Below are 26,317 nucleotides of genomic sequence, written 5' to 3'. Positions count from 1 at the left end.
TTCTTCGGTTTGGCTTTTTTTTTCAAACCGAATTTTTTTCCCGAATACATTCTTTCGCCATTTAGGTTTGGATCGGTGATCGGATCGATGTTGCGGCGCCACGGCAATTGCCATAATAATATTTTTTAGGTTGTATCAAGCTCAATAATAGACTAACGTAATTACTTATTTATTTACTTTTTATTAATTTTTATGGGGAATTTTTATTAATTTTTCTGGGAATTTTTTTTTCATATAGATATTTTTTTTCTATAACAATAGATTGCTATAATGAATTTTTTTGAGATATGGTAACAATATATAAGTGTGTTATTATTACTCTCTTACTCGATGGGCAAGTATCATCCCCGGCGCAAAGCGACGGGTTACGCCTAGTTATAATTAATAAAAAAAATGTATTTTTTAACATCTTGATGTATTATCTAGTAACCGTCAACTTAACTGGCTAATCTGAGTTTTAATTAAAAAAAAAAATGATTTAATTAATTATTATTATAGAAAGTATTTTAAAAGAAGTTAAACATTATTATAAAATCCACTAATAAAAATATCCTGTAACTAATCATAAAAGAACCCATTAAAAATTTTATGTGTAATTAATATTAACTTATTTATTATCAGGTCTTCAATTTAACCAAAAAATAATCAAATTACATAATATATATTTGTAATCAACATGAATTTAAATTTTGTTGAAAACCGTGATTTATGATTAAAAAACTCCGACAGAATAGTGTACCACCAATTTTTAGCATGACAACAAAACATGTGAGGTGCAGTGATACATATATCAAGGTTTATTCCTAATACTACTTGTTAACTAAATTTATACCTATCTTCTTCCTGTTTGGATAAGTATAATTTAGCATAACGGGCCAATCACAAAGGTTTTACCATAAAAATGATGAATCATTTGATACCAGCAACTACATATCGTGATCTGTACAAGTGTTTCTATACAATTTACATTTTATAATATTTTATTTATTTTTTATCTTTGAACATTCATGTAATCTATGATAACATAATATAATTGCATAAGCCTTAATACCTCTTTTTAATCAGCTTAATAAACAATACGTTTTGAGCTTATTAAGAAAAGTTAATTTTTTATTATTTAATAATCAATTAATTTTTGAGTTGTACTTTTTAAAATAAATTACAATTTCTAATCGTCAACGAATAGATTTCTGCAACATAGAATTTCTATATAGAATATCCTTGAATATCCTTGATTCTTTAAAGAAAAGTTCTGTAGAATTATACTTTGTTATTGTATCCTCATAAAACATAAATATCGCTTTATATTTTTAAATTTCTATTTTCTTGATATACAAAATTATGAGCATAGACCTACGTTAAAATTAAAATCTAGCCCTGTACCTGTTTTATTTACTTCTTTAATAATAATGAGGTAAAATGTTATTATCATGGAAATGAATACTCCAAGTCACTTAGGTATAACCAAAAATATTAAAAAAATTGTTTATTTTGGTATATTCAATATGCAAAGGATACAACGGACAATAATACATTACATACTTGCTTAATATTATATATAAAAATAATGAATGGTAATTGAACTTATTAAATTTGTATCAGGAGGCTTCTTTATTAACTGCCTCATTATACACTTTTTAATATTTGTATTTACCTATAATTATTGTTAACAAGTATTAACTCACACAATAAATTTATAGATAACTCGTTATATATTCGTATATTAGACAATTTATTGTCCATTATATAAGTTAGGTTGAAAATTTTGTCCATCCTAGAAGTCATTCCGATATCTGATTTCCTACTAAATTATTATTAAGTTTTTAAAATTTAAAAAAAAAAGATCTTAATAAATATCAATCAAAAAAAAATATATTTATTAACAATTTCTTTCTCATAAAAATAGCTAATAATGATTTATTTCAGTTATCAATTGATACATCAATTTTATATACATTAGGAAACGGAGAAATTTATTAATCAATAAATGTAATAAATTAAATATAATAAAATCTGTCGTCGCAGGCAGTATAAAATTTCATCATTTTTCCTTTGTATAACTTTGTTATTCTCACTATACATCTCGCGATTTTACTAGCGTATTGTTATAGCCAGTTCTTTAGCGTTTACAAACGTAAACAAATGGAAAAGGGTAAGCAGAAGGTATATAGGTAGGCGGGTATAATCAATAAATAAACTATATGTATAAACACTTATCATAATAAACAATCCAATCAGACGTGTAGTATAGCACTGTACGTCGGCATATACTCCCAACACGAATAAAGGATAACAAATTTATATTTTGTTAAATTCAAACAACAGTTTATTTAATATAATCATTAGAACCATTTTATTAAGAAACCTCTTCTACTTGAACTTCATTCAACTACATTTCGTTCTGCTACAAATGCTCCACTATTTATAATTATTTTACTCTAATTAATTAATGTTAAATATATCTAACATATTGCATATATTAAACATATTTAATAAATTAAACATATTTGATATGTTGCATATATTTGATATGTTGAACATATTTAATATGTTGCATATGTTAAATATGTTAAACATATCAAACATTCGTAACATTCGTAACCTTCGTAACATTTGAAACATAGATCGACAATCCCGTGATTAAATTGAATTCTGGTCACGTGATCGATCGATCGTTACAGTATTGATAACGTGACAAAATCCTCACGTGACTAATCCATTTTTCACATGAATTCCTAAAAGTCTAATGTCCTATTCTTTGCTCCAGACAACAAACTATGCAAAATGGAAAAATCAAATAATTAGCTGTGCAAATTGTAAATATTGTGAAGCAAGCAATGGTCATTGAATCATGTCCTAGATTGTTATAAAAATTTTCTGAACAGATAGAATCATAATTAAAAAGCCAAATCCAATTATCTGCGAGAACTAATGATGATAATGATGTTTGATTGTCAAATTGTAAGTTGTAACATTGGAACAATATCTGAGTTGCATTCTTCAATGTATGAAATGAAAATTTATTTATAATGTTTGTTACTTTTCACAGTATTTGAAGAAAGAAATACGTGTTACCAATAAAAAAAATTTGATACAAAAAAATTAAAAAAAAAAATATAATGAAGTTTCTAATGTTCCGATGAAAAAGTACATTCATGTAATCTTAAAAATAATTAAATATTAATTATTTTAATCAAAAAAAATTTTAAATCCTGTCGTTATCGAAAAAAAAATTTCTTCACCCGACAAAAAAATATTACACTTAAGCATTCCTTTTGACGCTATATAATATTGTAACATAAATTAAAAAAGAATGATCAGGTTCATTTAAAATTTGCTTTTACTCCTTTGAATTATTACCGCATCAAAAGATTTTAGGTAACAAAGATTTAAAATAACAAATTCACATCGTGCTGTTTATAGTCAACAAGATGGTTGATTCTTCAGATGGATATCATACGGCTAAATTTAATCTTAAAACAAACTTACCATCATTTAATTCTGATCAAAATGGTTGTAGAAAAAGTTAGTTGTAAAACAGGAGCAAATGGTAATAAATAATTACTTTCAACTTAAAAGATAAAAAAGTGGTTGAGGATGTTAAGAAATTGCTTGAAAGAGTTATTTTATTAATTTTACATAAATGGAAATACTTTGATAAAGGTCTACTTAATTTTTAAAATTCAAAATAAATTTCCTGTATAACCCAATTTTTTACGGCTACTCGTAGAGTTATTAATGAATTAAATTATAAGATCATACAATTCAGAAGATTACGATCTTAATATTAATTGGGTTGAAGGGAAACAAACAAAGAATAACACTCGTCATAGTCTAGAAGAAAGATTTGGTATTCCATTTCCAACAATTAATTTGATTAACTTAAATGTCTTACTATTTAATTCAAAAGTGGTACAACTTTATTCACCTTTAAGATTTTAAAAATTCCTAAACTTCCTCATGATGAATTGAAGTTAAAGTTAGGAATATCAATTATACTTCCACAAAATTTAAACCCATCTGAAGGCATCTGCAATGGAACTAGATTGATCTGTTGTTTCAAAGTCAAGTCATTGATGCTGAAATCATAGCAGGATCACTGGTAAATGTGTATTTATTCCATGTATCACATTAACAGCGTCAGAAAGTAAACTACCCTTTATTTTGAATTAGCATCAATTTCCTATACATGTCGCAATGACAATTAATAAATCACAAGGACAAACTTTAAGCATAAAATTTGCATTTAATAAGAATATTTCATATATAACATTCACACACAATTCACTATTATTTGCATAAACACATAAATTATATAAATTAATTATTACATTTATTTTTACTAATACCACTATAATAATAGTAGTAAAACCAAACCTATTCACATAGACACATACCAAATAAAAATATAAATATGTTATTATTACTTTCTTAGCTTGATGGGCAAGCCCTATTCCCGGCGCAACGCGACTGGGTACGCCTAGTTTCATTATAAAATTATAATAATCTAATTATCACTTCACAAAATATGAAATATTTTGTATTTAGGTTTAAAGGAAAAAATACATTTAAGATAATGAAAAAAAATAAAATGGTATTGGATTTGAATAAATAATGCTCGATAATTTTTTGATATAAATTACTTTAAAACTATTTAGAGAATTCGCAACTATTGTTAACTTCATATGGTAATTTTTCGTTGTAAACTTTATTTATATTATGCCTCTTTAAAGTTTATTTGAAACCCAGAAACTTTGGCTTTCTAACGGATATTTTTAAGCAGAATTTGAAAAAATAAAAAGATTAACGAAAAAAAATGATCTCTATTTTTTGCCATATGAGTATAACGTAATGGTCGTAATATACTGGACCCTTATAAACCAAGAAAGGGACTCTCTAGGCTTCCAGGGTGCATCAATGAAAACTTTAGCCAATACTCGAGTTTTATGATGTATTATCGAATGAACAACGGTTCATAAATACTAAGATTGCCACAGATTGAGGAGAGCGCAAATATTTATGTTTGCAGTTTAACATTGAAGTACTGTACGCAATATTTATGATAAACTGAAATTATTGTTGCAAAAGTTTCGATTATATTTAAAGAGCTTAATATTAATTCTTATTTAATAATATACGGATATAGTTAGATATAGTTAAATAGGCCATCATAAATATTCTATTATTATTATATTATATGCATATTTGATTCTTTGACTATTCATCATCGTCATCATTACAGAATCCTTTGATAATCCCTGTAAGTAATTGAGACATTTCTAAAAAAAACAAAAATGATAAATTATTAATTTTGATATTTATAATCTCTTTTAATTAAACAAAATATCTTTTTACCAGCTCAGAATTTGTTTACAAGATAAAGAAACTTTCGTATAATCCAAATTCAAAAATGTTAATTTTGAAAGTCCTGTACTAAAAAAAAAAAATTTAGATCGAATATATCAGGTCAAATACTGATAATAAAAGGTTAATAAAATTTACCTTAAAGTTCTTTTACATCTTTATCTGTAACACGTGTATCCAACGGTAAGATATTTTAAACTCCTATGGAAAATGCAGAATTACCAATTATTCGTAAAGATTCATTTTTAATCCTTGTTTTGCTTAAGTGTGTAAGTTCTTGTAAATCATAAATTATAAAATTTTAGTTCTTTTTTTTAATAATTTAAATCGGAAATTCCGATGAACTAACTTCGTAAATTAGCCACACCAATATCCGTGATGTACTGTTCGTGGAGGTTGTCCAAAATTTGGAGGAAAATTTCGCGAAACATTATTCGGGATCACAGGAATTTGTAGTGGTACTTGCGGCAAAAGGAACATTAGGCGGAATATTGTTTTGGATCACAAATCTGTGACGGAGCTTGCGAAATCCCCATCACATGTCTTTGACTACTACCATCATCGCCTCACTGTCATCGTCGTCATCATCAGTATCATCATCATCAGATTCAATTTCTAATCTCCTATTTGAAATTTTTGAAATATTTGTAGTCCTTGATTTCATTGCTGACAGTTACGGTTGTTGTGACGAAATATCCATTCAAAGAAGTATTTTGTGCCAAACCAACATCTGCGCCATCTGATCATCTTAAATACCTTTCTAGGTAATGGTAACATCAATTGAAATTTTATACTTGGCTCATTCTTCATTAGATACTCATCCAAATAAATTAGAAATTTCGTAGATGAGGAAAATTTTTCACGAATAGCTTGACCAGTTGACAAATGTATCTGAATAAGAGCAGTATTCTGTGAAGGTTTTGAGGAAGTTTCAGGTTGAGAAGCAACTGGAATGCTTATACCAATATTACTTTCTTTATTCCCGCTCATGTGCCAATTATATTTTCGTTGTTTATTCCTTATCCGATCTTCTTTGATCGCCAACAATGCTCTATTACGAGGCTCGAATTTCAACATCTAGCCTCCTCCGTTGCTTTCACTGCTCTAGTCTACTTTCTTTGGTATATTCTTATTCATCGGCTGGTTGCGAATGACGAGATACCAAAGCTGATTGTGGAAATGAAATCGAATGTTAAATTATTTTTAAAACTACTAATAAATCAAAAGTTATAACTGAAAAAAACTTTATTGCTAAAAATATTACTGTAGCAGTATCAAGCGAGATCGGAACAACGTCGTTGGATAACGGTCTTGAGGAGAGTGTTGTAGTATGGCTAGAAACTCTAGAAATCGTGCTCGGGATACATATCTATTTACACATTACAGCGATTTATCATTCTTTTGTAATTATTAATGTAAATTGTATTTTAGTCATTCTCTCTATCTTTATTGGAGCATCAAAACACTAAGAACCCTTTAAAGAATAACATTATATATTATGCTGTTGTCATTCGGTAGCATCTTCTATGGTTCTATTAATGCAATTGCTTTTTCGACAGTCCCATTCGTTAAAACCAAAAGAAATAAATATTAACAAACTATAATATTTCGCAATTTAACTGTTAAAAAAAGAAAAAAACAAGTTGAATACCTGTTTTATCGTAATGTAAAGATTATTTTTTTTTAAAAAAAAATAAGATCCAAACCTAACCAAATAAACTATCAACTTAAAGGAAAATTTTTTAAAATGTAAGACAGCATTGTCCGCAGTAACGGAGTTTGAGATTTACTTTTTTTTTTTAGCTTTATTAGTATTATAATAATTATACAACATAATTGATTATAATATAGACGCCAAAACATCTTATCAATAAAGTATCTATCTTACAGTAAAAATAAAATAAACCTAATATAAAATTGAATAATTTGCTGTATAATTCGAACTTCTAAATACTATAAAGTTATGATAATTCCATAAATCAGATAAATCTAACGACTACCCATTCTATATTACTGTATAACCAATCCATCTATCTTATGTTTAGTTTGATCGTTAACTCCACAATATGGTATCCTAGATTGATTATTTTCCCCCTCCTTTTCATATTTTTCGTGATGCCTTGATCATGCTCACTTCTTCACATCTTTGTATCCAAATGAATTTGTATGTTAACTCCTTAATTTCCAATACAAATTCTTTAACTGCATCTTTAAAGACTTTTTCTTGAATGCCTATTATTAATAATCCCCTTAATTGTTTCACGAAATATTCTACCATTAAAAATAATTAGGATCTCTCATTCAATATGTAAAGCAAATTCGCATGTAACCTATGATCAACCTTGAATCCCGTATTTTCTGGACTCTGTTAACTTTCATATGCCGCGTTAATAATTTGATAGTCGTACTATTTCTCTGCACATCCAAATATGTATCCAATTTTCATAAGTCATTAAGTCATTTTACATCGAACACACAAGTGTCCGGAAAATGTCCAGAAATTGTCCGGAAAATTTGTCTAAATAATTGTCCGGAAAATGTCCAGAAAATGCCAGGTACCATGTCCGGAAATTGTTCCAAAAACACACTCGTTTCCGGACACTCATTTTGTCCAGAATTTGTCCGGAAATTGACCTGAAATATTTTTTCATAAAATTTGGCACAAAAAGATGATCAACAGGTGGCCATCATTATAATTGCTTTTAACCTAAAGTTTTATATCATAGATATATAGTATTTTTGCCTGCTCAGCAAATTTAATTAGTATGACAAAGAAGGTTATGAATGTCAGTCTTGTGCTTTTTGCATTTTTTTACAAAATTAATTTATCCTTTTTTGGAAGTAGCGTCCAGAATTTGTCCAGAATTTTTTCATATCCGGAATTTGTCCAATTCAAATTATCTGAATTTTTACTATGTCCGGAATTTGTCCAGGTTTATCTGTCCGGAATTTGTCCAAAATTTTATACTGGACAAATTCTGGATATATTCTGTACAAAGTCCGGATATGTCAAAATTTTAGGTATCAAATTTGTAGCAAAAAAATAGACATTTTCTGGACAATTTCTGGACATGCCAGATTTATTCTGGACAATTTCCGGACATTTTCGTAGACATTTTCCGGACATTTATTTTTTATAGGGTAAATTTCTGGATTACGTTTGTTTAACAACCCATCACTGGTAAAATTTCTAAAAAAAGTTTTTAAATTATATGCTGCACGCACGCTCATTATTAATCAATGATGTATCCTATTTAAATTCTTTCATAATTATATCTAATGTTGACTTCCAATCAATATCAACTACTGCTATATTCATTGATCTGTTGATCTCAAGCGCGAGCCATTCCGCTTTATACCTATATTGATTAATTTCTTTCATGAATTCTCTCGGGCTTTTCCCGATCATTGAACCTCTCCAATACACCAAATATTCACACGTTACATCGTTATCACTATTAATAAAAATTTTATCTTTGTCATCATAACTAGATATGCTCATTTTGCATTTCCTCGGTTCTTTGAGTGAGATTTTACTTTGTTTATCGATACAATTAAATTATTGCCCTTAACAAATTTATAAATCATTTTCCATAATACTACTGAATTAATATTCTAATTCCGACGAATTGACCAAATTAACTCCTCCTCTAAAAATAATTTCGTCCACGTATTATACACTCCCACATTATCTGTATATATTTGGAGTTTGAGATTTACCATATTTTAATATGAATAATTAAATAATTTATACTTTTAAACTATTTTAAAAATAGCATAAATAAACGTACATATTTTTAACTTGATCTACTTATTTGGGAAGAATTGATTGATCGACTATCCCCAATCAATTCTGAAGTAGACTATTGTGGCGAATAGGCTTCATAAGCTTCTTTCACCCCTGATCGGTTATATTACACAAAATATATCATTATTATATCTGTTTGATTTTCTTCACACGTAGATACACAATTATAATTATTTTTAAATAGTATAAACAAATATTATACAGTCAGAATCCTGATTTAGGTCGTTATACCGAGAGTTCGGTAAAATAAATATCCGAACTTAATATGTAAATTTTTTATATAAATTTTTTTTTATAATAGACGCTTTATTTATTATACTATATTTATAAAACTTGAGCTACAGATAAAGTAACACGCTTATTTGTAGACATAACGATAATAAAAGAGTTAATAAAAGGGGCGAGATATTTAACTTACATCTGTTATCTTACTCTCTTTGGTGAAAACTTTTTTATAACGATGATTGGTATATAGAAAAAAAAATCGGTATCGGCTTATCGCGAATAATACAATATAACTTAACATCGGTATAGCTTAATAGCTATATCGCGAAATTTATAATAAAATCAGTATATAGTAGTAAAATTAATTATACGTGGATTTGGTAAGTCAAAATCGGTTTATCTCTGACTATAGTTTGCATATATTTTAAAACATAGTTTGAACACTTTATTCAAAGCGAATCACTTCCTTTTTAAGTGAAAATTTCAACAGGTTCAAATCTCAATTTTCATGAAAATACAATTAATACTTATGGAGTTATTTATATTTTCACAAATTTTATTTTATTTTATTTTTTTTTTTGGTAAATGACACACTTTATTATTTATATGATAAAGAAAATACAAAATCTATAAAGCACACCTTGAGTTTGACAAAACCTTTGTCTCCCTCCATACCAAAACCGTTACCTCATATAGTAACGTTGTAGTACCATTTCCTATTACATAACGAACCTTACTAAATAGATGATGTATGATTAAAATTACAAAAATTATACATAAAAAAATAAACTACATTCAAATAAAAAGATAATAATAATCCCAACTAATTTATGTTGGAAAATTTTTTAATCTACCCCAGTATCGCTAGAAAATTTTTCACCCCACGTGACTTTGGCCGGCATTATGAGATTTGGCTGGAATTAAGAAATTAACCATGTGACGAATAACGTGTGACAAAGAGGATTTTAGACACCTAAAAAAATCTAAGTCCAAGACTTATAAAAAGTGACACGGGTGACAAATTATTTAGGGTCACGTGGGGTGAAAAAATTTTCTGGGTAGATAATTTTTTACGTGAAATCACGTGACTTCAACTAGGATTAAAATAACGCACTTTACTCAACCTATTCCTTATCCATCTCTTTTTATATTCTTTTTCCATTGCATTCTTAGTGGCTATTTTATCTTAATGTTTCGTCTGTTCCCCTATTTTCCTATTTTACTCTTTTTGTGAACTCATTTCGTGTAATTCTGCCGCCTTTATTAATTTTTTATGTAGATCCAAAGTAGGGATCGGAAAAGATTCGATTAAAATTGAAACTATCGAAAATCGATAAGAATCGATTTTAAATCGAATCTCGAATAAAAATCGAATCTACTTATTGTGGCGCAGTTTCGTTAATTTGACCGTAAATTATTATTTGTTCAAAATAGTTAATTTTGGCCAAATTCATAATTCCGCCCGCGAATCACGTGACAGAACACAAACTTCCTAAAAAGGAAATTTTATCTCCCAATAAAATTCAAGTTGCCATCGCACAAGGTTGTACAAATTTCCAAAAAAGGAAATTTGTTCGTCGATCACTGTAATTTTTGTAATCACGTGATATGTGTTTAAACACACCTATTATAAACAGTATAAAAAAAATCGGTATTTGCGAAACGATTAATCGCGATTAATCGATTTTAGAATCGATTCTAATAATGGGAATTGATTCCAATCCCTAATCCAAAGAGCTATCAATTTCTTTAAAATTGCTCAATCCCAAGTTCATTTCCAACACTTGTTTAACTCTTGTATCTTCATAAGCTTCCTTTTTATTGCAGTCCACTCAATTTCTTCTCCGCAACTTACAAAAATATTCTTCAATTATTCGACTTTAGGTGTTACATAATCTCTTAATATTTCGGAGTTCAGCAAAATATTTTTGGCGCTATAAAACGTTCATAGTTTATTCTTCCTATCTTGACCTTTTCCTCTTCTCGATAGTGTGGTAAGATGACTAAGATCCCGATTTATGTAATACTACCTATTTGACCCCAAATAAATAAATGAACATGTAGATCATGTAACACTTGCAATGCATTTTTTTTTTGTAGCACAAAATTTGTGATGTGATGACGTGATGTCGTGACAAATGGACTTTACCACATGATCCAATATGCTCATAAACATGTATAGTCCTTCGTTTTGTTTCACGACAAAAAAAAAAATTTTTTTTTATTTTTTTTCAAATAATCAAGGACTATACTTTAAGTGTCTAACATCAGCGATGTAGACCTATGAAAATATACAGTACATCTATACTGCAACTAAACTAGAACTATTTAAAATAAGATAAAACAACTAAACAAGACACCAAACCTAACTATATAGTGTTAAACTAAATTAAACTGTATGTCTGTATCAATAAAAAAAACAACAAAAAATCTAAAAACTAAAAAAAAACTAAAACTTATAAATAATATCGCCTATTCTTCCAGAAAAGTCTCGTAGTTATGACAAAACTCTTTTCCTAAGTAACAACTCTCAGGAACCGCAAGGTACACTAGGTGTAGACGCGTAGTGGAAAATCTTATGATATCATGCTATCCTTTATATCTGCGACTTGCCTGATCTTTATTTATTATATACTTTGAGCAACTTTTTCATATGCCCATCCTCTTTTACTTCATAACAAAATTTGCACAGTGCACTATTGTACTGACGCTTGATACTCCTGTTTGAATTTTGTATCAAAAGAAATGTAAACCTTTTTTTTCATTTTTTCAGAATATTCAACGCTTTTCTCAAATTGTCTTTGGTCAATATTTTCAACAAAATATATATAACCTACAATAAAAGGAGTGAAAAAAAGACTCGTGTAAGTATAATTTTAACTCTTTCATAGAACTTTTGGTTTTTTCTTTGTAAGATTTTTGGTTAAATGATCGACAAGAAAGTTTTTTAATTTAGTAATTACCATTTAATTTGTCATAGTGTTTATCAAATAATATCTAACGGTTCTGTTACACTAGTTAACTATATCTGGAACCGAAATCTTGGCATCTGCATTTTGCATAAATAATATTACACAAATTACACAAATAACTATATATGCTCGAATAAAGGCGCTTAATTGTATTTACCTATGATTTTCAGGAAGAATTCCAATAATATTATTCAGTAATGGGTCAAAGTAATGGCAAAGGTAAAAGCATATAGCATGAACATAGATATCTAACATAAATTTGAAATTATTCTAAATACTTTTTAAAACAAATTTAAACTAGTTTCAGAAATCGAGGAAGACAAAAGTATGTAAACTTATTCAGAAAAATTTAATGATAATATTGTAGCTTGTAAATTATAAACAAATAATTTTTAAAATTTTAAATTAACTGTATTTATAATAATTGAATTATTTATTTCTAAATATAATCAAATAATTTATTTTATTAATGTTATTATAGTTGGTAAGTTAATAGCTATTTATTTTTATTGTATTTTATATAAATGTTTCAAATAACTAATTTTTTTCATTAATATAATTGCTTAATAATTATGATGTAATAGAAAGTAAGTATTTAATTTTATATTAATTTAAAATATTTACATATAATTTAAATTAATAATATTATTTATTTAAATAATTAGATTGTAAGTTACCATATATATTTAATTTTTATATACAATTATAATATTTTATCTAATTGATCTAATTGATTATAATTTAACATTAATAATACTATAGGGTGTAAGTTTGTCATTTATTTAATTCTATTAGCTACTATATTTATATATAATTTAACTAACTAAATTCTTTAAAAAATTATTTAATATTTTAGATCGTAAGTAGTTTATTATATTTATGTAAAATTCACATATAATTTAAATTAACTAAATTCTTTATTCAAAAAATTATTCATTTAATAATATAGAGAGTAAGTTATTTATTTAATTCTATTACATTTATATAATATATACATATAATTTAAACCAACTAAATTTTTTATTTAAAATATTATTCAAATATTTAGATCGTAAGTAGTTTATTATATTTATATAAATATTTACATATAATTTAAATTAACTAAATTCTATATTTAAAAAATTATCCAAATATTATAGAATGTAAGTAGTTTATTATATTTATATAATATTTACATATAATTTAAACTAACTAAATTCTTTATTTAAAAAAATTATTCATTCAATAATATAGCGTGTAAGTCATTTATTTAATTCTATTATATTTATATAACATTTACATATAATTTAAATTAACTAAATTCTTTATTTAAAAAAATTATTCATTCAATAATATAGGGTGTAAATTATTTATTTAATTCTATTATATTTATATAATATTTGCATATAATTTAAACAAACTAAATTTATTATTTAAAAAATAATTCAAATATTTTAGATAGTAAGTAGTTTATTATATTTATATAATAATTACATATAATGATAATTAAATTAACTAAATACTTTATTTAAAAAATTATTTATTTATTTATTAATATAGCTCGTAAGTTATTTATTTAATCCTATTATATTTATATAATATTTAAACTAACTAAATTCTTTATTTAAAAAATTATTTGAATATTTTTTTAGCTCGTAAGTTATAAATTATTTATTTAATTCTATTATATTTATATAATATTTGCATATAATTTAAACAAACTAAATTTATTATTTAAAAAATAATTCAAATATTTTAGATAGTAAGTAGTTTATTATATTTATATAATATTTACATATAATTTAAACTAACTAAACAAATATTTTACTAATTTTAGAAAGTAAGTAGTTTATTATATTTATATAATATTTACATATAATGATAATTTAAACTTAACTAAATTCTTTATTTAAAAAATTATTCAAATATTTTAGATTGTAAGTAGTTTATTATATTTATATAATACTATTTACATATGATTTAAACTAACTAAATTCTTTATTTAAAAAATTATTTATTTACTAATAATATAGTGGGTAAGTTATTTATTTATATAATATTTACATATAATTCAAACTAACTAAATTCTTTATTTAAAAAATTATTCAAATATTTTAGATCGTAAGTAGTTTATTATATAATATTTACATATAATTTAAAATAACTAAATTCTTATTTAAAAAATTATTCATTCAATAATATATATAGAGTGTAAGTTATTTATTTAACTCTATTATATTTATATAATATATACATATAATTTAAACTAACTAAATTATTTATTTAAAAAATTATTCAAATATTTTAGATTGTAAGTAGTTTATTTTATAATATTTACATATAATTTAAAATAACTAAATTCTTATTTAAAAAATTATTCAATAATATAGGGTGTAAGTTATTTATTTAACTCTATTATATCTATATAATATATACATATAATTTAAACTAACTAAATTTTTTATTTAAAAAATTATTCAAATATTTTAGTTGGTAAGTAGTTTATTATATTTATATAATATTTATACATATAATATAAATTAACTAAATTTTTTATTTAAATAATTATTCAAATATTTTAGTTAGTAAGTAGTTTATTATATTTATATACAGTAATATTTACATATAATTTAAACCAACTAATTCTTTATTTAAAAATTATTCAAATATTTAGATTGTAAGTAGTTTATTATATTTATACAGTAATATTTACATATAATTTAAACTAACTAATTCTTTATTTAAAAATTATTCAAATATTTTAGATAGTAAGTAGTTTATTATATTTATATAATATTTATTATATAATTTAAATTAACTAAATTATTTATTTAAAAAATTATTTATTTAATAATATAGGGTGTAAGTTATTTATTTAATCCTATTATATTTATATAATATTTATCATATAATTTAAACTAACTAAACTTTTTATTTAAAATATTTTAGCTTGTAAGTATATATTGATTTTTTTTAATTATATTTAATTTAGAATAAATTTATTTTTCACCTTGGGTGAGATTCGATATTCCTTATCCCAAGTTACAAATTGTCAAAATGTTAAAATTGGTAGTTATGACCTTTCTTAAGGTATTAAGTAAATTTATAGAGTAAGCAAAATTACCCATAAATTGTAATTTTAAAAGTTATAAAGTTTTATTTCAAAAAAAAAAATTTTTCATCAAAAATTTTGATCAGCAAATGATCAGCATGACGACATTTTAATATATTAAGCTAGAAATCACCCGGGTGAGAAATAAATTTTTCTTTAATTTATTATTAATTCTTTATTGTATTGAATTTTATAATTGAATTTTATAAATTTATTTAGAGTAAGTATAATTAATATTATTCAATATTAAATTTTTAATTGTAAAATTTGTTTTAATTTTATTTTATATCTAAAGTTCTAATACAAGTGGATAGGGATGGGTCGGCTCAAATCACGTGATTTCGAGCGACTTTTGAACCGATGCTATATCTGGTGGAATTTGAATTTACATGAGCTAAAATTTCTGTCAATAACAAAGGAAATGTTCATTTCTTCAGGGTAAAAAAGAGAAAGAAAATTTATAAGTTAGAAATCATTTTAATAACTTTTAAATTTTAACCGAGCCGACTTCAAAGCCGACTTCAAAAAATCGGTTCAAGTTAGGATCGTCATCAAAATTATGATGATCACGAACCAACTATCGTTTGATGACCAATCAAAATTTCTATGATTGATCGTCATCACATGACTTACCCATGTCGTTAATTTGACGCACGTATCTCACATTATGCAATGAGAATTAAAGTTGAGCCGATGAAAAACCGAAATAGAGCCGAATGAGTCGCTCCCATCCCTACAAGTGGAAGTAAAATTGTAGATCAATTTATTCGTAAAAATAACTTAAATTGGATTCCTTATAATAATCTTAAAAATATTGAATATCTTAATAAAGGAGGATTTGGTACTATATATAAAGCTATACATAGAATTGAAGGTGAAGATTTTGAAGTAATCCTTAGACATTTTGACTATCTTGATAATTCAGATGAAAGTTTAAAAGAATTTTTAAATGAAGTATGAATAAGTATTATTTTATTTTTTTTTAAAATTTAATTATGATCTATTTATACTTATTTGCTAAATATTGTTTTTATAGTTGAAAATTATTAAATACGCCGAAATTATTAAGATATATGGATTTACAAAAAATCCAAATACTTTGAATTATATGTTAATGATGAAATATAATAGTGAAGGTAACTTAAGAGAATGTTTAATAGAAGTAACAAAAAATTGGGAAAAAAGAATATTTTATTTACATGAAATTATTAAAGGTCTTAATAAGATTCATGAAGAAGGTCTTATTCATTATAACTTTCATGATGGTAATATTTTGTGTCACAAATATGAAGAAAAAAATACATATGGAGTCTTTATTAGTGATTATATAGGATTACATTATCTTACAGAATCTTTTTTAAAAGAAAATGATATTTATGGTATTATACCATTTATGGCACCTGAAATTTTAAGAGGTCAACCTTATACTCAAGCTAGTGATATATATAATTTTTCTATGGTTATGTGGGAATTTATATCTGGAATTCCACCATTTAATGATAAAGCACATGATTTTCAACTTGCTTTAAGTATTTGTAAAGGTGAACGTCCTGAAATTATTGAAAATACTCCACAATGTTATATAGATTTGATGAAAAAATGTTGGGATGAAGATCCATTAAAAAGGCCATCTTCTAAAGAAATTTTAGATATTTTTAATGCTTGGGTTCTTCTTCCTTTTAGAGCGAAAGCTAAAGAAATCAATGAAGAATTAAAAAGCAATATTATGGAATTTATAAATGCACCAATTGAGCATAATAACCATATTGTAAAATCTCATCCACAAGCATGCTATACAAGCCATTTACTTGATTTTACTAGTAAAGAATTAAATGAAATTCTAGAATCTCAAGAATTGAAATCTTTTGAAATGAATCAAAAAGATGATACTAAACAGAAGCTTCTTAAATTAGAAAGAATTGCTGAAACTAGTTCTCAAAATGAGTCAAAAGAAAAACAATTAGCATATCAGAATATTCAAACAGAATTAGCTAATTTACAACAACTATTTGAGCAAGAAAATCAAAATTTAATTAATATAACTGAAAAGCAAGTTTTGGCTAACAATTTAAAACAAATCAGTCAAGAAAAAACTAATTTGCAAGATAAATTAGTTCAATCAGAAACTCAAGAATTAAAATTTCAGCAATTTAAAAATCAATTAAGTCAATCTCAAATTAATTATAAGCAAATAGAAGAAAGAAATCTTAAGTTAGAAAATGAGTTAGTTAATTTACAACAAAGAAATTTTCAATTTGAGCAAGATAATCAAAATTTGAGACTTGACTTGGCTTTACAATCTAAGAAATCTGCAGAAAAAGAAAATACTTTACAACTCCAAATTACTTACCTGCAAAATGAAAAACAAGCCTTGGATGGAGATTTAACTGAACAGTTGGATCAAAATAAACTAGTTAACCATCAAGTTCAAAATCAAATTGACCAGTTAATGCAAGAAAAAATTGGTTTGAAAGAAAGATTAACTCAAACAGAAGTTAATTTTCAAGAACTAGAGTTTAAACTAAGTTACTCTCAAGCTAATTATAAAAAAGTAAAACAAGAAAAAATCCAGTTATGCAACAGGTTGAATGACCTATCACAAGATCAAAAGCTTACTGTTAAATTGAAAGCTAAGTCAGAAAAAGAAAAGGCTGAGATGGAAAAGGAAAAAGCTGATGTGAAAAAGGAAAAAATCGAATTAGAAAAAGGAAAAGCTGAGTTGGAAAAAGAAAAAGCTGAAATGAAAAAAGAATTTGCACAATTGAAACAAAAATTGAATATTGAAGAACAAATCAAAATGCAATTAACCCAAGCTTTACAGATAAAAGAAGATAAAATAAATGAACTAGAACAAAGATTGATTGACCTTGATTATGAGCGTATTAAAAAGTTAAAAGTCAAAGAAAATGAATTGATTAGTGGAAAAAATATTAAGGAAATTCATAAAGAAAGAGAAGCTAAACAAAAAGAGATAGATGAACTCCAACAAGAATTATTAACAACTTCAGCTTCTTATGATACTAATAGAAAAAAACAGGTTCTCAATCAAGTTAATAATTTTCTAAAAGCTAAGGGTAAATTTTTAACATTATGGGAAGAAGCTATTGAAAAACTGCAAGATTGTTTTAATCAGCTAGAAAGCTCTATTAATAAAGTAAGGAATACTATTGGTTCTACCAGAAAAATCTCTACATTGACTGATAAATATACTAAAGAATTTCAAAGTATTCTCACAAAATATAGTGATGAAGTATTACAGCTGAACAAAGATGATTATTATTCCTTAAAGTATATTGTTCAGAAAAATAAAGAGTTTGAATTTAGCCTCATGATTGAAAATATTCTTAAGTTGAATGATTTTAATTTTGATAATTACAAAATTTTTAAATTTGCTACTAATTCTCAGGAAGGAACCATGATGCAATTAAATTCTAATATGATGGCAGAAGATATAAATTCATTAAGAAAGAATTTGGATGAATTGAAATTAGAATTAAAGCAAGAAGAAAAAGAATTAAGAAATTTAGAAGCATAATAGGTACAACCATATTGATAGATTACTGTACAGTTCATGAATAGCTATTGATTCATTGAAATGAAAATCCTAAATACAGTATTTATTAAAATATATATATTATTGGATTTATTGAATAACATAACACTCATATTTTTAACAGAAATTTATTTTATTAAATTATAACTATATTTATATATATATTTTTGTTTTGTTTATCAAAAGGTTTCAGTAAAAGGATCATTAAACTTTTTGATATGATAAAGGTTCTTTTATATAATCATTTAAATTTGTAAATGTTTTATACTTATATTTAAATAAAAACAAACAAAACGTAAATATCTGATATACTGTATAAATAAATAATTTTATTTTGATATCAAATCTTCAACATAAAATTAGCTAATATGCTTTATTTAAAGATATTAATATAATTGATGAAAAAAAATTATACATATGGCTTTATTAATATTTTAATTTAATTGCAATAGATTCTCTCTGATTTCGCAATAAATTAGCTTTTTCTTGTAGAATCTTGAACAATAAATATAATTTAATATCATTTCATAAATTGAATTAACACTAGAAATATTAAATAATTTTAGACTTACTATTATGGATTAGTGACTAGGTAATTTATTCAAAAAATCTTTTCATTGTTTTTTTAATCTAAAGATGCTGATAATATTTATAAGGAGTTCATTACTTTCTTCAATTCTACTACTGTTATTATTTTTAATCATGACTGAAATCGCACAAATTAGGTCACAATATGTTAGAATATGATAAAAAAATAAATCATTAAATATATAAATTCTATCTTTATATAAGGAAAGAATGTTTAGAATTACCTTAGAAAAATAACAAAAACAATAAAATAAATAGAAAATTAAAAATACTTATTATCCTTTGTTATGCCTATTACACAACTGCGTTACATAATTTGGCTGACTTTGAATTATATTAATATCTTGCAGCAGTCATAAACTCATAATTATCCTTACAAATAATCAAGAGATTTTTAATGAGGCTTAAAATAATTTTTTTTAAAAAAAATTTATTATAAAAAATAAAAGAACAGCTCCGCTTTAAATAGTTCAAATGGCGTTATTTTTTTAAAAAGAAATTTTCTTAAGTGATTTTTTCTTTTTATACATTTAAAACCTACTAAAATACATTTTCACGATATTCATTGATAATTACTGTGATCTGTAAAATTTTTAGTGAATATGTGCTAGATAGCATAGGAAAACAATTAAAACTATGGCGGATCATAGAAATCGACCATAAAGTGTCCATCAGACCCCAAAAAATATTTTGGAACATAAATTAAATAATAATTTTTTTAAAACAGATAAAAAATGGATTTTATAATACAGCGAGCCCATACCTTTATCATGTGGCCAATATTATCACGCGATCAATTGACAACATTTTTATTTATAGCAAATAATAACGTTATCTTAGAAATAATAAACTAATTATGTCTTTAATTATATTTATATGAACATATACAGTACGTTGTAATGACGTGCCTGTACTGACATACATTTGCTACCACGTCATTGAACATTGTTTTCATTATTCATAGAAATAATTAATACAAAATTTCTATAATTTTCCCGAGTTCTATGCTTGGTTTCTAAAAATAATAAATTAAATTAAAATAACAAAAACAACTCTTTCGTCCAAAATTCATTACTCCTTATACTTTCTTAATATCCACAATTTACAATTCCAAACTTCGATAATTTCCCATACTTAACAATATTATCGTAATGCAACTTTCATAATTCAATAATAAAACTTCAAAATCCTGCTAACTTTAATTTGCAAACTGCGATAATTCTCCTTACTTAACCTTATTCTCACATTGCATTATTTCATAAATAAATAATATCAAAACAACAATATCATTATTAAAATATCCAAATTTTCTCACTTACTAACATTTATCGATTATTTCCCCATAAGCTATTAAAATACTACGCCTATTTCATATTCCAAAACTCATTCTTTTATATATTTTCAAGTTCCCACGTGGTTCCATATCCAATATTATTCTTTTTGGATATTACGTATGCCTATTTGATTACGCATTTTCTCATTTCTTTGTAAATTTTGTCTTCTGTAAATTTTTCACTGAGTCCAAAATTTCTCAAATTTACTTCTGATTGTAATTTCCTAAGGTCATGACTATCATTACGCAATTCTGAAGTTCATTAACATACCTTTGCGTGGGTAAAAATAGTGTCGAGTCAATTTGTCCAATAGTCTTTCATACTATTAATCACGTGTTTGTGACACTGTTCGTAGATTTGATCGATCTGATATCTTTTAAAGGTCTATTTATTCTAATATTATTGGACGCTCATGCCAAAAACTACTGAAACGTGTGATGTATGGATTTTATTGATCCTGAAATCAATAACGTATCAATTGAATCAACATCAAATAAAAAATGTGACATAAATATACTATTATATGCAGTATATATACTGTATAAGTATTTGTTACTTTTTGGACAATTTTATTTCATTTTACAAAGAATACAACGATATTGTTTGAGTATTATCTTTTTATTTGTAAATTAAAATAAAAATAAAGAATAAAGAAAATTATTAAATTGTTTATCCGTTATTATTTATTTACGCAAAAAAAAATAAATTTTTACATTTTTTTATTAATTATATATTAATAAATAGGTTGAAAAAATTTTTTATAATCTATATGTATGTAATATCAAAGTAGAATTTTCTTAAAGAATAATACTTAAAATGAAATCTTTCTCGTTCCATTAAAGAATATTATAATAAATATAATTATATTACAAAAATACAATAAACAATTAGGTTATTAGATATCATTGTATTTATATTATGTTAAATCCATTGCATAAATCCATAAATTTGCCTTATAATAATTTTGAGATAAAAATAATTTAATGTTCTTATTCTTTTTTTTTAGAAAAATATGGAAAACGGTAACACGAAATGCCTATAATTTAATACTAAAATTTTATTGGTTTGTTATTAATTAAATTTAAATTTATAGATATTAGTATAATAATTTTTTTTTATCTATAATTCAATATGGTTTACTTAATTCGTATTTTTAAGTCATTTTAAATGTAAATATTAAGTTTATCGTTTACTCAATTTAGTAATGTCATTGTTTCTAAACAATACGAAATAAATCATGTGATAGAATTGAATTTAAGGGTTAACCTTGTTGCAGATAAATGGATTTATTTACTATTATGGAAGACAGACAGACTCAATGTCTAATTGTTTCATGAATTATAATACAGTTTATTAAAATACCTTTTAATACAACATGGATTTACAAAAGAAAATTCTATAATAGAAACCAAAAACAAAATACTATTAATTACAGTTTATGATAAAATTTCTGTCATTTAAAATAACAATAATATTATTAAATTAATTTTTTTACAAAACTCATCCCTTTGTACATTTTAAGTAAAACAGATTATTTAACTTCAGAAGGTTCACATTGATAAGCCTTGTTCATTCATCATGGCTGAGATTTAATCGATCAGGTGAAGAATTTCAAATTTAAGCTTTAGCTTCTTTTGGATATCATCATTCCGAAACTTACTTTACCTTACGTTCTTATTTATATAAGCGTCGGTTGTACAGATAAAAAATCAAAATTATGAAAAGGCATGTGTTGAGATTAATTATTATTATAATATAGTTACATATTTTTTTTAATTGGTTAAAAAATCATCCTATATTTTTATTATAAGGTTTCTTACAGGCAGGGTATACTTCCTACTTATGGAATCTTATAAAGGGATAAATTATTGTTTAAGGTTCAGTATTTTGCCAAGTTACCATTTAATAACTTGTTTCAAAACACGTACAGACCAAAAGTTTTTGCAAAACTTTAAAGCTTGTATGAGATATCAAATCACAATCGTTTTCTATCAAATTTTTTCTTGTCTTAAATAAAGAATAAGATTTTTATGTTATCATGTTATAATCTTCTAAGAAGTATTCCTCCATAAATACAATAAACAACAATTAATAAGTATAGGACCCAGAAATATATATAGGGATCAGGTGATGAAAAATTTTTTTACTATGAGCTGTACGCATTTTTTCAGGGCCGGAATTATGATAATGTCAGTAAATTACTATAATAGGAAATAAAATTCCGACTGGAATTTATGGCAAGCCACTCTGGTCAAAAGTGTGCCGCATTTTGCGGCAGGTGCGCCTGTTTTTAGGCGCCTGATGCGCTAAGTGCGGCAGGTACACCTATTTTTAGGCGCCTGAGTGCGGCAGGTGCACATAGTTTTTAGGCGCCTGATGCGCAGGATGCGCCTGGTTTTAGGCGCCTGAGGCGCCTAAGTGCGGCAGTTGCTCCTGATTGCAGCAGGTGCGCCTGTTTTTAGGCGCCTAATTGCGGCAGGTGCAGCAGATTGCGGCAGGTGCGCCTGTTTTTTATTCCTTTTCGATCATAGGCTTTTTTTGGAAATAAGCATCTTTTGAGCTTTTAGCATAGATCTACGTACATTGCCAGATTAATTTAATAATTTGATAAAAATAGTAAGTTAAGCTTTTTTTGGTTCAAACTCGTTCCAATGGATTGGATGTTGTTCTATCCTTGGAATTATCACCAGACTTGTGGTTTGTGTGATGATCTCTTTTTATCCTGCTATAGTTATTATAATGCTATTTTTAAATGTGAACAATTTTAGTTTATTTCAAAAAATTCAAAATTTATTACAAATCTTATCTACTGTTTAAATTTTCATGATTTATATATGAGCATAAAGAAGTAGTCTTTCCTAGTTAATATTACCTTCAGTTAATCTCAGTTTATTAAACAAAAATAGAAATAATTGCATAAAATTTTTATAAATCACTAATTATTTTGTGTAGCATATATACTACTGTACAATTATATAATCCATGGTTGTATAAATGTAGCAAATTAATAGAAATTACTCAGCTTGCTCAAATATAGCATTGGTATTGAAAATTTTAGTTAACCAAAGTCATGTACTATAAATATTTATACTAGCCCTGCTCATCCGATTCTAGTGTAATTAATTTTAGCAAATTAAAATTGAGTATAAAATCATATTCAATTTTTTCTTTTTATTTTCAACCGATCATGTTAAAGCTGTATTGCATTTTAAAATTTCGGAATACACAGATCATCAATTTTCTTCAGTTGTTATTCCAATTTTTAAAAATTTTGAAAAAAATCAAATGGAAGTAAACAGGGCTACTGTCTAGAATTGCATATAGTATTCCCTTTTCACAAAGCAGTAACCCTACCTATGATAAAAATAGTTTACTAACTTTAGCATTGCCTCAAAATTAATCTCTATTTTATTTTTATTTCATTTTAATAATTATTTTATCAATATTAATCTCGTTTTTTCTTGTAAAATAAAATTTCTGTCTTTAAAAACCTTACTTAACAAAAAATTTATAATATATTAAAGGGTTTAAATTTTATATGCAGATGCATTGCAACGCACCCTTTATAATATCTCATATATAAAAGTCAAAAACACCATTCAAACCATACTTTAGTCTTAAAGTAAAGTTGTAGGGCAAGCAAAAATACGCATAGTACGTGTCTTTTGAAAGCTTTATAATATGTACATAAAGTTTATGCGACGTTTATTCAAACATCAGAAAATTTAACGATGTCACGTGATAATAAATGATCGACATATTTACTATGAGAAAATTACCAAAAAGGGGGCGCGTTGCTACGCACCCGCGTAAAAATGTTTTTTCCTATATTAAATTACTATTAAATTATTATGTTTAACAAAAAATAATTTTTTTTTTACAAATACTTTTATTAAAAAATAATTTTTTTAGCATATTTTTAAATTTCATAACTTATAATATAGTAATAATATTAAAAAAAATAATTTATATAACTAATTAATAAAGATACTGTACCTTTGACTTTTTTTTTTTTTTAACTAAATGTTATAAAATAATATTAAACTGACACATTTTTACTTATATATTTTAAACTATTTTTATCATGGTGCAGGATTACTGCATATCCAATTTCATAAGACCTGGATATTTTACTAGAAATAAAAAAAATTCCTATCTTAGAACCCGGGTAATTTATAAACTCCTAATAATTTAATAATTATAAAATCTTGTATTAATATGATTAATAATAATAACAAACATGAAAGACCTTTTTGTGATTATTGTATTCAGTTGTTAGTTTTTTCAATTTTTTTGTTCATGTATTTATTTTACATCAAAAGATGGAATGTTGAGACTGAATTTCTAAAAAGTCAAAATCTTTTATTTAACTAGTATGTAATCAAAAGGTAATAGAATTCTTATTGTAAAATTGCATATGAAGTTTAAAAATAAATTTTACTTGTTTCACTATACAAATATATTTAAAAAGAAAACTAAAAATACCAATTATAAAAGAAAGACAATGAAATTATTCAAGATTATAAGCAAAAAAAAATTTAAAAAAATAAAAATAAAACAAAAATAAATGATACAATGGATAATCCATTAAGATAAAAATTTTTTTATATGTTTATATTCATAATTATTTTGAACATTTAATTTAATAAAATTTAGTTGGTTGAAAAAAAAGTGATAATTTCAAGGATAAAACAACATCCGATCCATTGGAACAAGTTTGAACCAAAAAAAGCTTAACTTTACTATTTTTATCAGATTATTAAATTAATTTGGCAATGTACGTAGATCTATGCTAAAAGCTCAGAAGATGCTTATTTCCAAAAAAAACCTATGAACAAAAAACAGGCGCACCTGCCGCAATCTGCTGCACCTGCCGCAATTAGGCGCCTAAAAACAGGCGCATCTGCTGCAATCAGGAGCAACTGCCGCACTTAGGCGCCTCAGGCGCCTAAAACCAGGCGCATCCTGCGCATCAGGCGCCTAAAAACTATGTGCACCTGCCGCACTCAGGCGCCTAAAAACAGGTGCACCTGCCGCACTTAGCGCATCAGGCGCCTAAAAACAGGCGCACCTGCCGCAAAATGCAGCACACTTTTGACCAGTGCGGCTTGCCATAGGAATTATCAAAAATTATCTAAACAAGGTAAGATTTTCATGATTTTTTTAGTTCAAAATACGCAAACTCAAACCTGACCCTTTTATATACAGTATATTTCTGGGTCCTATAAGTGTTTGTAAGACAAAATGAAACATGTTTTTTTTTTTAATTTATAATTTGGTTTTTTCTTGTAATTATGGATTTTGAGTAAAATATTTGGTAATTTAATATTTATCAAAGTTTCATAAATTTTTCTTTTTAATAAATTCCTTTTCTTTTTTCAT

At 25.3% G+C, this 26,317-nt stretch overlaps 4 protein-coding genes across 4 annotated transcripts; 2 read left to right on the top strand and 2 right to left on the bottom strand.

Moving 5' to 3' along the window:
- Window positions 1–3,431: 3,431 nt before the first annotated feature.
- OCT59_000441 (uncharacterized protein) lies at window positions 3,432–3,942 on the top strand (the record flags this gene model as incomplete). The annotated part of the gene is made up of 2 exons (XM_066138838.1): window positions 3,432–3,525; window positions 3,770–3,942. 2 exons carry the CDS (start codon window positions 3,432–3,434, stop codon window positions 3,940–3,942), a joined length of 267 nt encoding a protein of 88 aa, XP_065988295.1.
- Window positions 3,943–5,899: 1,957 nt separating this feature from the next.
- On the bottom strand, window positions 5,900–6,441 carry OCT59_000440 (uncharacterized protein; the record flags this gene model as incomplete). Its single annotated transcript, XM_066138836.1, has 2 exons — window positions 5,900–5,987; window positions 6,089–6,441. 2 exons carry the CDS (start codon window positions 6,439–6,441, stop codon window positions 5,900–5,902), a joined length of 441 nt encoding a protein of 146 aa, XP_065988294.1.
- A 2,173-nt stretch (window positions 6,442–8,614) lies between these two features.
- Window positions 8,615–8,866, bottom strand: OCT59_000439 (uncharacterized protein; the record flags this gene model as incomplete). The annotated part of the gene is made up of 1 exon (XM_066138835.1): window positions 8,615–8,866. The coding sequence occupies one exon, from the start codon at window positions 8,864–8,866 to the stop codon at window positions 8,615–8,617; it is 252 nt and encodes an 83-aa protein (XP_065988293.1).
- An 8,056-nt stretch (window positions 8,867–16,922) lies between these two features.
- OCT59_000438 (uncharacterized protein) lies at window positions 16,923–18,995 on the top strand (the record flags this gene model as incomplete). Its single annotated transcript, XM_066138834.1, has 1 exon — window positions 16,923–18,995. The coding sequence occupies one exon, from the start codon at window positions 16,923–16,925 to the stop codon at window positions 18,993–18,995; it is 2,073 nt and encodes a 690-aa protein (XP_065988292.1).
- Window positions 18,996–26,317: the final 7,322 nt, after the last annotated feature.

This window comes from Rhizophagus irregularis, chromosome 1, assembly GCF_026210795.1.
Source record: "Rhizophagus irregularis chromosome 1, complete sequence".
NCBI lineage: Eukaryota > Fungi > Glomeromycota > Glomeromycetes > Glomerales > Glomeraceae > Rhizophagus > Rhizophagus irregularis.
This window is presented reverse-complemented; position numbering and strand designations above follow the sequence as displayed.